Source organism: Rhineura floridana, chromosome 1 (assembly GCF_030035675.1).
Source record: "Rhineura floridana isolate rRhiFlo1 chromosome 1, rRhiFlo1.hap2, whole genome shotgun sequence".
Classification (NCBI taxonomy): domain Eukaryota; kingdom Metazoa; phylum Chordata; class Lepidosauria; order Squamata; family Rhineuridae; genus Rhineura; species Rhineura floridana.
Window position 1 is genome coordinate 243123675 of NC_084480.1, and position 17464 is coordinate 243141138.

Consider the following 17464-nt stretch of genomic DNA (forward strand, 5'->3'; position numbering starts at 1 on the left):
ATATATAGCAAGTGCTCTAAAAATCTAAACACTCAAATATGCTGTGTCAGTGTAAATGTTACAATCTTTTTTTGCTCTTCATTCTTAAGTAAGCAGGTAGTTTATCCTGTCTTTGGATGTTATTGATTGGGGTTTGTCTTGCCCAGTAGACTGCCTCTAGTTTTTGTGTTTTTACTATGAATCTTATGGACAAGTAGTTAGGTTTTACTATTACCTGTGGTATGAAAAACTATAGTTAACTAGAGTGCCTTAAAATGTGTATTGGCCAATATGCTTGCAACTGCTAACAACTTTGCATAAGGGTGCAGGGACATTCTGAATGCCTTGTATTGCATAATTACCAGAGGAAATTTTTGCAACAATAACAGCAAGGCACTTCAAAGGCTAACAACCTCATTGAAGCAGGAAACCAAGTAATGTCTGATCAGGCCCATTAGGAGACAGAGGTTTAAATAATGGGGTTCCTACAGTTTATATTAACAATATAACAAGAGCTAAATAATGGGATTACATTTAAGGCCATTCAGATGTATGATTCTGTTATATATATATACAGTCCGCTTCATCAGATGCATCTGATAGTGGACAGGAATGCTGGAGAGGCTGGTACGTTGACACATGAAAAACAACCCATTTCCATCAAATAATAAGATTCAGATGAACTTCCTGCTTCTGTACATGCGAACACAGAATCATAGTTGCTTCTAAGTAACTGCAATTATGATTGGAGCATAAAGAAACTGGGGATACATTCAAAGGTATTACTTGGCTGTCAGGATTCTAACCCAGAGCGTGAGCAGGATTGGGTCTCAGAATTACATGTTTTCTCTTTCTTATCCTGACACTTTATTGTGTCTTTGTAACTTAAACCATCCTGATGTATAGCTGTGAAAAGTGTAGCTTATAAATATTTAAATAATTTTTTTACTTTAAATTTTTTTGCTCTAATGAATAATTTTTTACTTTTTAAGTGAGGCAAGCCTTTCAAATAAATGTTAGATTTTCCTGTACATCAATTATTGTCTACCCATGGTGAGAAGAGTGAGTGTGAGCTGGAGATCCTGTTCCAACCTCATTGAAGCAGGAAACCAAGTAATGTCTGATCAGGCCCATTAGGAGACAGAGGTTTAAATAATGGGGTTCCTACAGTTTATATTAACAATATAACAAGAGCTAAATAATGGGATTACCTTTAAGGCCATTCAGATGTATGATTCTGTTATATATGATTGGATAGCTTCATTGATGTCATTAAATTGCAATCTTGGAAAGAATTTAAAAGTTGTTGAATAATTTAGCATTGTGTACTGCAAGGAGTTTTTTTATCTTTGGCTGCAGGCTGAAACATGCTTACTTGGAAAGTAAGTCCCATTAGACACAGTGGGATTTAGTTCCAAGTAAACATGTATAGAATTCTGCTGTTGCAATATTGGGACTTTTGGTTCCAAACAATGATGAATTGCAATGCTTCTAAAATGTTTACTTCTTTCATTTTCAGGAAGATTGATATTTTTTAGCTATTGAATCCAGTTGGAAGAATAATACCTTGAAAAACAGCAAGACAAGCAGAGAATGTCAGTTGTTTGTTGTCTATCATCTGGGTGGCTATTGGACCACCTCTCCTTCATAAACAAGTCTGTCTACCCACTGTGCCATTCCTATGATCATTCTGCCTGGACCTTTGTTGATTATTCTCCTACTGCTGCTGCTTCAGATGCGGCTGTCGTGGCTGCAACCCTTGGTACTAAGAACTCTTGCAGGAAAGATTCTGTTTATAAGAGAAAGGCTATGGGAGAAAAAGCAAGTCTAATAGCAAAGGAGATATATGTTTTTCGGGAAGATTTTTTTAATGTGCTGAAGCCCCATATAACTGCAAAATTTCAAATGGAACTCCAGCAAAAAAGCTGTGAGGTTGGTCTAGGAAATGGTGGATCAGAACAGCAGGAAAGAGTCAAGACTGGTGATTCTTACTGTACAGCTAAAGCTAAAAAGGTACAGTATAAAGCAAAAAGTTGCTGCAAAGTATCTTCCATTATGACAGAGTTTTATTTCTAACTGTTTAAGAAAGGGAAACAGAATTCCCACTAATTTATTGTTAAATACATTTTTACAGACTACTTCTGGAGCCCAGTGGCCACCTTTTTATAGACATGTTGTCTCCTATGCCATCATAATAGTCACTAGTTGTTCTGAGTAACATAAATAAAATGAACATGTCCCTTACACTTGTATTACAATGTAGATCCATTGATGTCACTAAGTTGTAGTCCTGGAAGTAAGTTTAAATGCAAAGTTTTTGAAAGATTAATGACTAAACATTGGTTTAACATAGGGTGCTATAAGAATATCTGTCTCTATGACAGCTACAAAGTGTTATCACTTTGGGGACACAATAGTAGCAAAGCTAATTAATTCTGCAGTGTTTACTTTTCATTGTGAATTAATTATAGGGAAAGCTTTAATTTAAAATTGTTACTGGCTCTAGAGATGTGAAACACAAAGAAAGAGGAGAAAAAATCCCAGAATTCCTTCACATCTTTAATTGACTCCAGTTAGGATCTTGTCTAGAACAAAAAGCAAAGATGATATGTGTTGTATGTCATCATTTGGCTATATGGGTACTTCTCTTACAAGAGATCCACTAAAATGAAGGCTACTTGGCCCTGCTGTATCTTTCAGCAGGAGTCATGTATAACTGGAAGTAGATGTGAGAAAAAGGTGAGATAGTCCTTCTCTTCATTCTCTTGAAATTCCCATTTCTACACCACCACCCACCAAAAGTCTGAATGAGAAGTAACACTTGAGCAAAACCAGGAAAAATAAAAAAAATGGACAAAGTCTGAAATGGAGGAATTTGAGAGCCCCCTCTTTTCAAAGAAGCTAGCATTTTTTGTCTGATTGCTGTTATTTCTAACCTTATACCCAGTGTTTAAATGTAAATAAATAGAAGCTTGTCAGGCTTTCTAGCCTTGCCTTTTCCCTCTCACATTCTTCCTGATCTGAAAATTCAGATAGCTTCCACCTTTCCACTCTCCTTAATGTAATCGGAATTTTAAGAAGTTAAATCCTATTTCTGCTCTTTTTCCCTCCCATCTCCTCCTCCCCAACCTCCTTCAACATCTCTGTGTTCCTAGAAAATTACCCATTCTCTCTGAACTCCCTTTCTGATGTTTTAAAACCATAAGAAAAGCCTTGTTGTATTTGACCAAGGATTCATCTAGTTTCCATCACTGGCCAGCCAGATGCTCAAGGAAGCCCATAAGCAGGGAATGAAAGCAACATTTATCCCTTGCTGTTGTCTGCCAGCAGCTGGTATTCAGAAGTATACTTTCTCTGAACATGGATATTGCATTTAACTGTCGTGGTATGATGGCCATTCATAAATTTATCTTCCATGAATTAGGGTGCAACACACACACACACACACAGCAGGGCTGTGCGGCACGACCACCTCATCTGCAGCCCAGCTGCTCATGGCAGTAGTGGGTGCAGGACAATTGGACCTAGTTCACTTGCCAGCTCCAGTCTGGTACTGTGATCAGGTCCAGATTAGGCCCGATGCCATTGGGTGATGGCAGCAAGACTGGTTGTGAATCCAATGGAGTACTCTGTTTTGAGACACTTCACTGGCCTCCACTGGTGGCGATGCCACCAGCCAGCCTCCTAGTTACATATTCAGCAGGAGGCCAGCTGAACAAAGGGGCACCTTCACTCAATCCAGCCCACAACCTCATGTACAGGGGATTTGGTTTGCTCTGCCAATCTACCTAGTTTAGTCATCCAAACTAGTAACCATCAATTTCACAAGCTCAGTAGCAGAACTGCTGTTTTGCATGAAGAAGGTCCCAAGTTCAATCTCAAGCAAGTCCAGGTAGGACTGGAAGAAACACCTGCCAGTAATCCTTGAGATGCCACTGCCAGTCAATGTAGACATGGCTGAGCTAGATAGACCAAAAGTCTGATTGGGTATAAGGTAGTTTCCTATGTTGCCAACTATGCTTTTTTTAAAAAAGAAAAAGAAAAAAGTCTATTTTTTTATCCATTCTGAACTTACCATTGATCAATTTCATTTGGTGATGCAAGAAGTTAGAATATGAAAAAGGAGGAGAGAAATCTCTATTCCATTAAGTGTTTGTTTCCCAAAGGTGTCACCCTTCAGCTCACTGAAACTGGCTTGATAATTTCAAGAAAATGCTGTGCTTTGGATTCAATCTAAAGTTACTGTGGCTATTCTGGAGAATCTTGACCACAGTATTATTGCAGCTGAGGATGAGGCAGTGCTGGTATAGATGGGAACCATATCGGTTGCTGTTCCATACAGTTCCTGCTGCTAGATGGCCTGTGATCTCCAGATGTGGTTGAACTACAACTCCCATCAGCCCCAGCCACCGTGGTCAATGGTCAGGTATGATGAGAGTTAGAATCCAGCAACATCAGGAGGACCACAGGTTCACCACCCCTGTGTTAGCACTTTGGATCCATTGTTAATGGAAGGAACTCCCATGATGCTTAGTAACCTATGCATAAGTCTTTTTGTCAAGTTTTAGAAGGCAAGATGCATCAGAAAATCCACTTTTTATCTTTTTCAATATAAGGACTATAGAGGATGTTAATATTTTTAAATGGAAGAGTTACTGATGTTTATGCTTGTTGCCAACTTTAGAAACGAAAAAGAAGCAGTGAACTTAACCATGGTGAACGTGATGCCTTAGAATATCATTTAAAGGTATGTCTGAAAAATAATAGTGAAAAAAACCCTTGGGCAATTCACAGAGAGGCTATTCAAGGGGAAATTACTCACCAACCCCCAGCTGGGCTCAATAGGAAGTGATAAAACCAGCTAAATCTACAGATAAGCAGGGGCGGCCAACCTTCTTCAGCCCAGGGGTTGCATTGATAGTCAACTACTCTTGCAAGGGTAACATGTGAACAGTGGGCACGTCCAGTGTATGCATACATGCACACACTCACTACATATTGGTTATTCATTTGTTTTACTTGTTTTTATAACTTTTTAAATTTGTTTTTATAATTGTATGTTATGTTGTTGTAACCCACCCTGGGACCTCATGGTGAAGAGCAGGGAAGAAATACATGCAGGTGCACACATGCAGTCACAAACACACAGAGCACTCTCGTTTTCTTTCCCCAACGCTAGAGACAAATGGGTTGGATTCAGAATTCCCACGCGATGAATTCTGCTGAAAGAGCATTCATGCTAGAGGAAGCAGGAGACGTGTTTTTCACAGATTCCTCTGGAACAGCATTGGAGGTAGTACTGGGGGCCACGGGAAAGGAGGAATCAGCAAATACTGTCTCCCTCCAGTAGGAGCTTCCATTGGATCAGTTCCTTCTTGAATGGAAGGAGCCCTTCTGATTTTGGAAGGCCACATCTGGATCCAACCCAGTGTTACATCCAGGCTAATGAATATACATATTTTAGGGTGGAACTTTTCATGGGTTGATTTTAAAGCAATCTGAAACTATAGGAATGATTTATAGCATGGACATTAATTCAGATTATCTTGTTCACAAACTGAAGATTTACAAGTCTGCAGATATGTCTGTGTAGAATTGTAATTTACTTTTCCATGGGCAATCCATTTCAGGTATTTTTCCTTTCCCCCCCTTTTTTTCTGTGTACAGATCAGTGGTTTGATTTCAGATGGTACCAGGAGTTTAGTCCAGGAGGGGCTCAGAAGTGGTTTCCTTCAATCTAGTACTACAAAACAGATTCGTTCCAAGACTGCTGTTATAGGACACAGTGATTGTGGTTTAGCTGAATTGTGTGAGATGGCAAAGCAGTTTCCTTCTGTGAATGAAAGAGAACAAAGTGTTGTATGTGTCATAAATGAGGAATCCCCTGTTCCACAACAAGTTCGGGTTTCCTGTGTTACAGAAAATACCACAAACTATGCAAAGATGATAACATTAATGGGGCAGAAGTACCTCTTTCCCCCCAAAAGCGCTTTTCTGTTATCTGACATTTCTTTTATTCAGCCGCTCTTGGACTGTAAGTACATTTCCAATTAAAATTATCCAGTTTTGGTTCAGTTTTCCTTTAATATATTGACAGAGCAAATTTGTATACATTTTGGGAAGGATTTAATGAGAACCTGACTATCAGCTCAAATACTTGGATTTGAGCATCAGTACTTGGCTGGTTATAAACACATTTTTATACTGGACCCCATATATGACACTCATCTTCACCACTTCCATCCTCTTTCGTTTAGCCTACATAATGTGAGATACCTGAAAAATGGCACGCTAACACGTCCATCCTGGACAGAAACCTCTCTCAATAAATGAGAAACATTTTATGGTACATTTTGAAACTGATATGACCTATTAGTTTGAATGAACATGAAATAGAGCCACTTCAGTTTTTATCTTTATGAGAGTTGTCAATATAAACATATAAGAGCAGCATTACTGTTTTCAAAGGCAGGAAAACATCACATCTCTGGGTTTTTTTTAAAAAAAACACCATGAAAATTGTGTACTTAACATTTGCTAAGCGATTTAGTCTTGAGATAATTTTAAATTGACTTTATTTGAAATACTGAAAAATACCTTTTGTTGATGGTTTATTTCTAGATAAAAAAAAGTTTGGCATAATAGTAATAGATCCTCCCTGGGAGAACAAGTCTGTTAAAAGAAGTAACAGGTAGGCTTTCACATTCTAAAACGTGTATTTTAGTCTATTAAGCATATGTAAAGGGGAGCTGTTTTAATGTAGTGTTTTCGTTCCATGTGGAATGACAGTTTGTGGCTTTACTAGTGCAATGAAGAAGATAGCTGTTTACAACAGGATATCTGTCTATGTCCTATGCATGTCTATTCAGAAGTATGTCCCATGAGTTCTTATTCCCAGGTAAGTGAACATAGGACTGCAGCCAGAGTCTGTTATACAGGCTTGGGGTTGGGGAATCTCCAATAGCATCTGTCATGAACCACCCTGTTCACATCTTGTAAGTTCAGGTCTGTGGCTTCCTTTATGAAATCAATCCATCTCTTGTTTGGCCTTCTTTTTCTACTCCCTTCTGTTTTTCCCAGCGTTACTGTCTTTTCTAGTGAATCATATCTTCTCATTATGTGTCCAAAGTATGATAACCTCAGTTTCATCATTTTAGCTTCTAGTGACAGTTATGGTTTAATTTGTTCTAACACCCAATTATTTGTCTTTTTCGCAGTCCATGGTATCCGCAAAGCTCTCCTCCAACACCACATTTCAAATGAGTTGATTTTTCTCTTATCTGCTTTTTTCACTGTCCAACTCTCACATCCATACATAGAGATCAGGAAAACCATGGTCCTGACTTTAGTGTTCCGTGATACATCTTTGCATTTGAGGACCTTTTCTAGTTCTCTCATAGCTGCCCTCGCCAGTCCTAGCCTTCTTCTGATTTCTTGACTATTGTCTCCATTTTGGTTAATGACTGTGCCGAGGTATTGATAATCCTTGACAAGTTGTCAACGTTAAAGTTACATAAATCTGTTGTCATTACTTTAGTCTTCTTGATGCTTAGCGTTCTATTATCTGCAATTGCTACTTTAGAATGCATACATCTAATTCTCCAGTGGATTGCCACACTTTTATATTGGTAGAATTTAAATTAAACTGAATAACTTTAATATGAACATTTTATAATGCAGTAGGGAATCTGGTTTTATAGCTTTCTGAGGTGAAAATAGAGTTATACAGGGGTTTGGGGAGTGAATTGGGATAGAGTTGCTGCCTGTTCTTAAATGGTGGATTGTGTTTTGAGATTACAGTGCTGAACTAATTTTTTTTAAATGAGAATACTCTATAATTGAAAATATTAACTTATGAGCAATCTAACTCTCTGAGTGCTCTGTTATTTCGAGGTTAATCAAAATGAATATGGTCTATGCCTCTGGGGTGTTTTGGGAAGTTAAAGCTACTCCAATGCGCTTCTAATTAATTCATGTTTTACAAAAGATACCAGGCAGGACAACCCTAGTGCCTGATTGGGAAACTGGGCAAGATGTATATGCTCCTTTCTAAAATAAGCAATGTGTTGAGACAAGTAAAGCAATGTAATTCCATCATTCCCTTAAAGGAATGCTTACCAGCGTACAAAGGATTCTTGGGAAGCATACAAACAGTCCCAGAACATTTGTGATTCCACCATTATTTGAAAGATATAACGGTGACATCACATTCTGGGATGGGAAATAGGAAATTCACACTAAAGATGGGGGAGGAAAGGACAAGTGGTACTTTCGGTACTTCTGTGATGGGAAGAATAAAGTGAAGAATTGTCGTAGAATGACATAATAGCACTGTGTGAACGCTTTTCAATATGGTGTAATCTGTACGTTGAGGTGGGTTTTTTCCTTGTTAACCAGCAACAACAAAACACTTGACAGATATTTTCCCAGAATTTTTTTTAAACGCTTTGTTTAAAGGATATCTGTTAATTCCAAAATAAACAGGTATCAGAGCTTATATGTTTAATGTACAGTTTGATTCTATGCAGAGCGTTGCATACCTAAGGCTATTGGAATCAGTGGGTTTATGTGAGCTTAATTAATGGATTGCAGACTTAATTAATTGCAGACAAAATTAATTTGTTACAAAATAAGTTCGGGGCCCATCTCTTAGGAGTGCATATCTCTTTAACTTGCATATCTCTAACTTACTGTCTGTAACTCGGGTTGTAATACTTGGGTCCATGTAAATTCTCAGGTGATATAACAGGCATGCCTTTTTAAAATTCAGTACAGAAAATACAGATAATCTGAGTGATGGGCATTTCACTTACAGGAATTGCCTGAACAATCATTTTGAAGTTTCTGTACTTAATTGTAAAAGTCATAGATTTTGAATATCAGTTTGGTATGTCAGTGCTTTTCTATTATTAGACTTTCAGCACATGAAAAGGTACAATCAGGAGCTGTTTTCCCCCCAAAGTATATTTCTTAATACTGCAATTTTAAAATTATAAGAGGAGTCTTTCTGGATCTGACCAAAGGCCTATCTAGTCTAGCATCCTATTTCCTACAGGGACCAAACAAAAAGGAAGGTCCCCAATATAGGAGCAAAAAAAGAAAAAAACAGGAGCCAGTCAGCGAGAATATGAACTTGTATAGATAATACAGGTAAGAAAGACACAAAACATGAAAGAATAATAAATCAGTGATAAACTACTACATAATCACAAATAAGATACTCCAAATATTCCAGTTGTTCAGTTATCCAGTCATTATTTAGCTGCCTAATAAACATAAAAGTATTCCAGATGTTCCAGTTCTTAACAAGATCTGCTGTATTGCATCTCGTTTCGTACTTTCTCAGATAGAAATAGAAACTATGCAGGGATGGCAATTTTCTTAAACCTTCTGTTGCCTCAAATTCTTGTGAAATACGTTTCTTCAGGAATATATCCTAAGACTAACAGCACAATCCAAATGACAAGCAGCTGGCACGTTTTTCTTCCTTGCCTGTATTATCTATTCACTAATAGGCAAAAATCTCTTGCAGTTTATGAATGTACCTATACCCAATATATATTTCTATCAAACATTAAAAAGCAGGGAAACTGGGCAGCTGTACTGAATGCACATGGGAAGCAGGAGACCTGACCACCTCTCTGAGATATTGTGCTACCCTACAAATTTGTAAAAATGCGAACACAATTTGGGTTGGTCTTTCACAGTCCAATCCACTTCCTGTGTAGCTTAGAAGAATTTGTTAACGTGTGCCTCTGAGCACTGGGCAGAGGGCAAGGAAAACACTGTTAACAGTATCATTCTTTTTCAGGGTTTCCCCAAACTTTTTATTCTACAGCAGGCACATGTAGTCTCCCACCCAAATTTAATCCAGAACTGTCTCTGGCCACATCCACACCAGACATTTATTCCACTTTAAACAGTCATGGCTTCCCCCCAAGAATCCTGTGAAGTGTAGTTTGTGAAGGGTGCTGAGGGTCCTAACAAGACACCTTGTTCCCCTCACAGAGCTACAGTGACCAGAAGAGGAGCTGACTGTTAAACCACTCTGGCCACTGGAGGTCTGTCAGAGGAATAGGAGTCTCCTAACAACTCTCAGCACCCTTCACAAACTGATTTTGGAAATGGAATGATGTTTTAATCTGTGTTGCTGTACACAATAGATCAGAATGTAAAGATACAGGTGTTCAGCTGTGATGGCAACAGATTTCACCACTGGATGTCACTCTTGACTCAGTTTTAATTTATCTAAATGTTGTTAGAAGCTAAAAGGTCTGCAAAAGATTGTCAATATTGTATAAGGGGCTGTTTTCCTTTCTAGCTTTGGGCCAGCTCAAACTTTCTGAATATATCCACATGTAGGTACAGCTACTTGTCTCATTGGCAGATCAAGAAAATTCCTGTTCCAGCACTGGCAGCCCCTGATTGTCTTTTGGTCACATGGGTGACTAACAGACAGAAGCATTTATGCTTTGTAAAGAATGAACTTTATCCCCACTGGTCTGTTCATGGAGTGGCAGAGTGGTTCTGGGTGAAAGTAAGTTTGCTGGAACTTTTTTATGTTTATTTTTTAAATTCTTTCCCACTAACTGTAGTAGCATTTATTAGTAGCATTTAAAATAGATGAATCTTAAGATTTTTTTAAAGAAATCAAATTTGTCTTATGTATGTATATAATTTTTTTCATATTCTCTTCTAAGGGCAAGTTAAAATTAGGGATGTCACCTAATTAAGGAACTCATTCAGCACAATCCTATACATATATACTCAGAAGTAAGTCCCACTGAGTTCAGTGGGTCTTACGCCCAAGTAAGTAGATATAAGATTGCAGCCTTAAAATATTAATTGTATGAGTTCTAATCAAATCTATATTTGTATTGTATTGTATTGTGTACTGCCTTCAAGTCGATTCTGACTTATGGCGACCCTGTGAATAGGGTTTTCATGAGGCTGAGAGGCAGTGACTTGCCCAAGGTCACCCATTGAGCTTCATGGCTGTATGGGGATTCGAATCCTGGTCTCCCAGGTCGTAGTCCAGCACCTTAACCACTACACCACGCTGGCTCTCACAATCAAATCTATATACATTTGTAATAAGTATAAAACAAGAAAAAATGTTATTTCTTGGTGTTAAGATGGTGCATACACATTTCATAGAAGGCAGCATCATAGAAAGAGGCATTCCTTCCTGCATGGTACCTATCCTTCGTCGTTTCTAAGGTGGCACCTACCAGCTGTAGTTCTGTAAGAACTTGTAAATAGTCAAACTTGTTTTTTAAAAAAATTGCATGATTAATCTTGTGCACTTTTTAAATTTATCAAAAGATTTTTAATCTGTTAAATGTAATCTTAATTTAATCTAAATTTAATCTGTTAAATCTGACTAAATGTTGCAGTTGCAAATGTTTAACTCATTGGGAATCAGTTATTTGACCAAATGTTGCAGTATTTTCTTATTTCACTTTGTGCCTCATAATACATATGTAGCATAGACCTTGGACAGGCAAAACCTTAACTGGGATTTAGCAGTCAATTTTTGACTGATTTGTAGGAAATCCCCAGACGTTTCTGACTCCCATCCCTTCACAAAGCAGACTCCCTTTACCCTGTCATCCCCTATTGTTGTATGTAAAATTTTGGAAGATTGGCAGGTATCTCGGTAGGTGTTCAGTTCCCCTCACTCTCCATTAGTAGTGCACCTAGTATCCTGCATAATGTTGGACTCTGGATTACGACCCCCCTTTAGATAATAATGTGAATTCTTTCACTGTTTTCAAAATGTGGTAAGCTAGCCCTGGTACTCATTCTACTGGCTGTGGTCCTGGATTCTGTCCCGAAATTCTGCCCTCATGGCACCATTTCCCCACAGGTGTGCTTCCAGCCATGAAGTTCTCCCTTTACCTGCCACATCTCACACATATTCTTCCTTTTGCAGCCACGTTTGCTTTGCTTATTTATTTTATTAGGTGTATGTATTAACCACCCTTCACCTGAAGGTTCCAGAGTGAGTTACACAATAATAAAACAGTACAATACAAATCATAAATAGTAACAAAAAAATCAGTTAAAATCACTTCATCACAACCAGTATATGCTCCCTCAAGTTGTCCAATTTATATTATCAGCCAGAGTTGCAGGGATAAAGATCTGTCCTGTTGTATCAAATAAATCCTTAAATCCTATTGATTTTCAACAAAATAGTTTTGACCTGTGGTACTGATAGGAGTATATGTAGTCATTAATTCTCAGTCTCCCCCTTACTATGCTGGCGTTTTGTTTTCGTTCTAAGGTTAGAATCATATCCACAATTACTTGGGAGCAATTCATGCTGAAGTCAGTAAACCTTGCTATTGAGGATAGGATCAGGCTGTTCATCTTGTTTTCTTCCTCAAGTATCAGTAACGATACATTAGCTGCATTCCTGATACTCTTAACTTTCTTGGTCCATCAGCAAGTTATATATCTCTGAGCCTCAGTGTTTCCCAGCTACAAAATGGGACTTTATGTCTAAGAATGCTGATACAACTAATTGAACCTTGAATTACAAATGAAAAAAGATTCTCTAACATAGATTCAATGGGTAGCTTTGAGATAATCACTTATTGAGCTAATCCCTTATCAGTGAGTGACAGGTAAAATATAAAAATTAACTGGTTTCCTATTATCAGATTAGGGTTGCCCTGCTGGTCATATTTTGGAATTGATGTTGGAATCCCTGATCTGTCATAATTCAGATGTGGATTTATATGTGTATATCTAGCCATTGAAGTGTAAAGATCATGGGGTGCAATGGTCTACCCCCAAGCCATCATTTTATGTCTGGTTGATAGAACTTAAGTATTAGACAGGCACCATCTCTCATATTTTCGGCACCTACTAAAGACCTTCTTCTTTCACCAAGCCTTTTAAGTAGAGACCTTATCCCAGTCTGTGTCTGTGCTGGAATTGCTTTTTAATATGTTGTTAAACCTTTTCTAAAAAACAATATGTTTTTAACCTTTTTTTAAAGATGTATTGAAAGCTTTTTTTAAGAAATGTTTTTAAAGATGTTTTGTTTTAATGTATTTTAAAGTCTGTTTTTATTATGTTTTAAAGTGTTTTTAGTGCTTTTGTTTGCCGCCCTGGGCTCCTGCTGGGAGGAAGGGCAGGATATAAATCAAATAATAAATAAAATAAATAAACTTGGGATGCTAAAAAAAACAAAGTGGATTACAGAAGCCTGAAGACTACCCACTCCTGGACTAGACTGATAGTGGGAAAACATGAATAGAAAATAAAATATTGTGTACATTGATTTGTACTTACAATGTTGATTTCCAGCTTCTTTTTATCAGATTACAAGGTCTGGTGAGTTCGTATTTCCATTAAATTCTTTTCACAAGAAGCCTTATGAAGTTCTTGTGTTGGGCAGAGTCCAGGGAGAAACAGATGTGCCATTAAGGTATGAGTCCATTGATTTCTCTATATTTTTAATGTGTACTGTTATTATATGGCATTCATTAGAAATACTCAGTTGAGGTTTGAAGGAGAGAGCAATGGCCTTTCTTAACAAATTTTTGAAGACTGAAGTATGCCTGTACTCCAATTCCCTTGAAATATAAGCTTTTAAGAAAGCTGTAAAATACACCAGATTCCTCCTTCAATTCACTTTAGATATCTTATTTAGTTGCCTGTTTCCCGTGATGCTGTGAAATTCGATTTCTCAAGATATGACTTTGGGAAGTCTTGAAAGCAGATGCCTTTAACTAATGACCAGTTATAACTGAATGGGTGGGTGGGATGTCATTGCAGGGCCAAGATCGTTAGATGCTTTGAACATTCATTTCAATTGGAAGGGGAGGGTAAAAATCCCAGAGTAAATATTTCCTTTTCCCTTTAGCAAAATTTAATCAGTTTATGTGAATATAGTGGCTGTAATCCAAAGAGCTGCTTAGCGTAATGTGAAGGGTTTGTGCAACCCCAGCAGAATATTTCCTTTGCCATTTCCTTTCCTTTTCTTTCAACAGCAAGTCCCCATACCTTACCACAACCTCCCCATAACTTTCAATTTAGAAGGTGGAGGAGGGGCTGCTATAAACAAACAGGAACAAAGTCCCCTTAGGCTTGCAGAACTAGTTTAATAGTTCTTTGGCTCCTAGCTGGAATCTTTTTTGAAGAGGTTGAGAACTGGTGATTTAGTACATTACCATATACAAGAAAGGCTAATGAAGACAGGAATTCTCCTGATCATATTATATAAACTCGGTAACTCCATGTCTACTTAGCCAAAACCAAATCTTCTCTATGCGATCTCGCATTAGCCCTGCAGGCCTATTGGTTTTTGCTGCCAAGTGGATCTTCTGCTCCCTTGTATTAAATATAGATCTGTTTTGTTAAAGGCAAGCAATATTCTGCAGTTGAAATATATATTGGTTGTGCTGTATTTGTCTTCTTCCTGCAGTCTTATTCTTTCTTGGCTTGGCTTTTGAAGAAGCTTAAGAAATTTCATAAGCTACCCGTTATCTTTCAGGAAAACCAATACAGTCAGCATTTAGATATTTAGCTTCCCTGGGGCTTACCATCTAGTATGACAATGAAAGAATGGCTTTTTTCATATTACTGTAATTATTCTGTTTGGGTGTGGGGGAGGACCGATGAAAGAATGGATCTTTAGCAATATATTCTTGTTTGAGGCTCTCAGCTTTTATCTTCTTCTGATTTATACAGTAGGATTTCAGAAAGTGAAGTGCCTCCAATTCCTGATCAAAAATTAATTGTGAGTGTACCTTGTACTCTTCACTCTCACAAACCTCCTCTTACAGGTATGTTCTTGAAATAGTTCCATAAAGCTAAATATTTTTAGGGGTTGAGATTTTCAACTATTGATACCCTTGAGATTAGTTAGTGGCTTGAATACCTTTGTGCATTTGTTTGTCTTGTTAGTTTCTGACCGTCAATAACTCATCATTGAAGTTTAGAACTTATTTTTAAAATTGAGAATGTGATTAGATCCTAATCGTGGATTTCAGTTAGGCAGTAATTGGGCATTTCAAGATTCCAAGCTGGACGCTTTTGATCAGTGTACTAGTTATTAAACTTTACAGTTGCCATAACAACTTTAAAAATGAGGTTGATCTTGAAGATGTGATTGATAAATTACAATTGATTGGCTGAATACAGAGTTCCTGTGAGAAGCTCCATTCAAGGGACATTTCTGCCAGAAGAAGGGAGATAAAGGGAGATGCATTTTTTTGCTGATTCCTCTGCCTCCTTTGTGCCCCCTGAAAAGCTGTTCCAGACGATTGGGGGATGCTCTGGATCTAACCCAGTAAATTTCTTAGTATGCTGCATTTGTGTTCCATCTAGACTATATTGCTGGCAGTTTCAGGGATTTAGGCAGTTATTCTTTGGTTATCCTCTGAAATAATTAAAGGTGCTGATTCAGATGCATACACTTGCTAACTTGGACCTTGAGTGACTGAAACTTTTATCATCATAGCAAGGAAGTTCACTTTGAATTAAGCAAGTTACTTATTGAGCTTGGGTGTTCTTGGGTTTATTGTATTGTTGGCAGAGGCAGCAATGATCGAGAGGAATATGGAGAGGTAGAGCAAATAAAGGAAGAAATCTTCCATCCTGGGCTCCATCCCTTTCAGCTACTGTAGTTTTGGATGTCCACTTGTAGAACTTTAGTGTATAATATAATTTATGGCATATGCCAGTATCTTTCTTAATATTCCCCATGTACAGTGTACTCACTCAAACATACATTTTGACTGTCTGATTAAAGTTAACACATAATGCCATAAAGCTGCCATTTTGTTGACTAATGCCAGGCTTGGGTGGGGAAATTTGATCTTAATGCTGGATGTTAGCATGGGACTGTGGAATAGCCAGCAGTGCCCAATGAGGTATGGGCTGATGACACTGACCAATGCTGGGCATTGCTGTTTATTCAGCATATACAGGCCTTCATTGTATGGTCCCACCTATCATGCAGTCCTTGTTGCTAAAGGCATGAGGCTCTTCTCTCAAATCACCAAGACAAAAACCTAGAAAAGCTAGCATTTTGTATCCTGAGGCATGTGTATGTGCAAGTGTCTTTGAATAAGCATGCCCCAATTGTGTTAGAAAGTCAGGTTCTTGGATTTTGTCGCCCCCATGTTGATTTCTTTCTGGGACCACTCCCCTCTTTCAAAAAACCAAGTAGATTTATAAAGAGTATGCTTTGGGAGCTCAAAAGAGAGAAGGATAGAAAACAGCTGTGTCAGTAAATGTTTCTTGGAACCTTCTCCACATATTCATTAAGAACTGGGAAAAGCTGCAAAGAGTAAATTAACATTTTTAAAATATCAAATTATTTTAATTGCAGTAGGACCTTATACTACTGTGAGAGTAGGTAACAAATGGAGGACAAAATTTATTGCAGCTATGTTCAAAGTGATTCACGTTGAAAAAAATAACCTCAATTATGCTTTCTCATTACTGTGCACCAAACAAACTAATGATACATCCTATCTGCTATCTTGTAAATCATATAACAGAGCAAGGAAAGGTACAGACAAGAAAAGCTGAACACGTTATCAGGGACAAGGCATGCTTTTCATGTTTAAACATTATAAAATAGCAAACCTGTGGCTAAGGCACATCTAACTCTGCTTAGATCAGGTTTTATCACTGTCCAGCTTATAAGGGAGAGACCATTATTTGAAGTACTGCTGTAGATGAAATAATTTCTTAAGCAAATCATATCACTGTTAATGAGGAAGAGCATGAAGGTTACACACTTGGCAAGATTTGATAGAATTACCATGTTTCTTTTTTTGGGGTATTAATCTGACTAGCTGGAAAAGTATTTGGTGATATGTTTGATTTAATTGGATAAAAGGAATACAACAGAATAAAGCATTCGTCCATTTTGTGGTTTCCGTACTTTATTCCCCACCTCCAAATAAGGAAAATTTCTATGCTTGAATGTATATTGCATGGAAGCTGCCTTGTGTTTGCTGTAACAGGCAGCCTATATGTATCTTAAATTAATGAAGGGTTACATGGGACTGAACAGAAAATTCAGATATAAAGTTTAGACAACTGAACTCCAGACTTAGGTTGTGGGTATATTTCAATATTAAAGACTTGCCAGTTGCTGAAGAAAGATAAGAGTAAAATGTGGAAAATAGTGAAAAATAGATATCTGGATTTGCCAGTAGAGGGAAGTAGTTCCAAATTCCTACATCATTTTGGACAATATGAAAAGAAGCAGAAATGTGGAGTGAAGCAGTAGAAATACTGATCACTCGCATGCATAATTTTTTGTTTTAAGGAACTGTAAGTGCAACATATTTATTGCTACTGTATAGCATTTTATTTCTTGTTCCAGTTGCAAAGCTCTGCTGCTGGTAACCATTTAATGACTGATTTATAACAATTTATTTCTCTGAAAGAAGAGGAATTTGCAAATTAAAGAAAGTTATCAAAAAAGTCATTTTGTTCCTGCAGTACATTT

The 17464-nt window shown here is 37.6% G+C and overlaps 1 protein-coding gene across 5 annotated transcripts in view; it reads left to right on the top strand.

Moving 5' to 3' along the window:
• METTL4 (methyltransferase 4, N6-adenosine) overlaps positions 1-17464 on the top strand; it is a 30248-nt gene that overhangs the window by 621 nt on the left and 12163 nt on the right. For 4 of the 5 annotated variants that reach the window (XM_061596371.1, XM_061596380.1, XM_061596362.1 and 1 more), the window contains exons 2-8: positions 1499-1992; positions 4664-4726; positions 5647-6013; positions 6601-6670; positions 10342-10516; positions 13314-13420; positions 14686-14780. In XM_061596371.1, the coding sequence (XP_061452355.1) occupies positions 1573-1992; positions 4664-4726; positions 5647-6013; positions 6601-6670; positions 10342-10516; positions 13314-13420; positions 14686-14780 (1297 nt within the window). In that variant the 5' untranslated portion in view covers positions 1499-1572. The remainder of the gene's footprint in view (positions 1-1498; positions 1993-4663; positions 4727-5646; positions 6014-6600; positions 6671-10341; positions 10517-13313; positions 13421-14685; positions 14781-17464) is intronic. The other variant, XM_061596400.1, reaches the window with a different exon arrangement.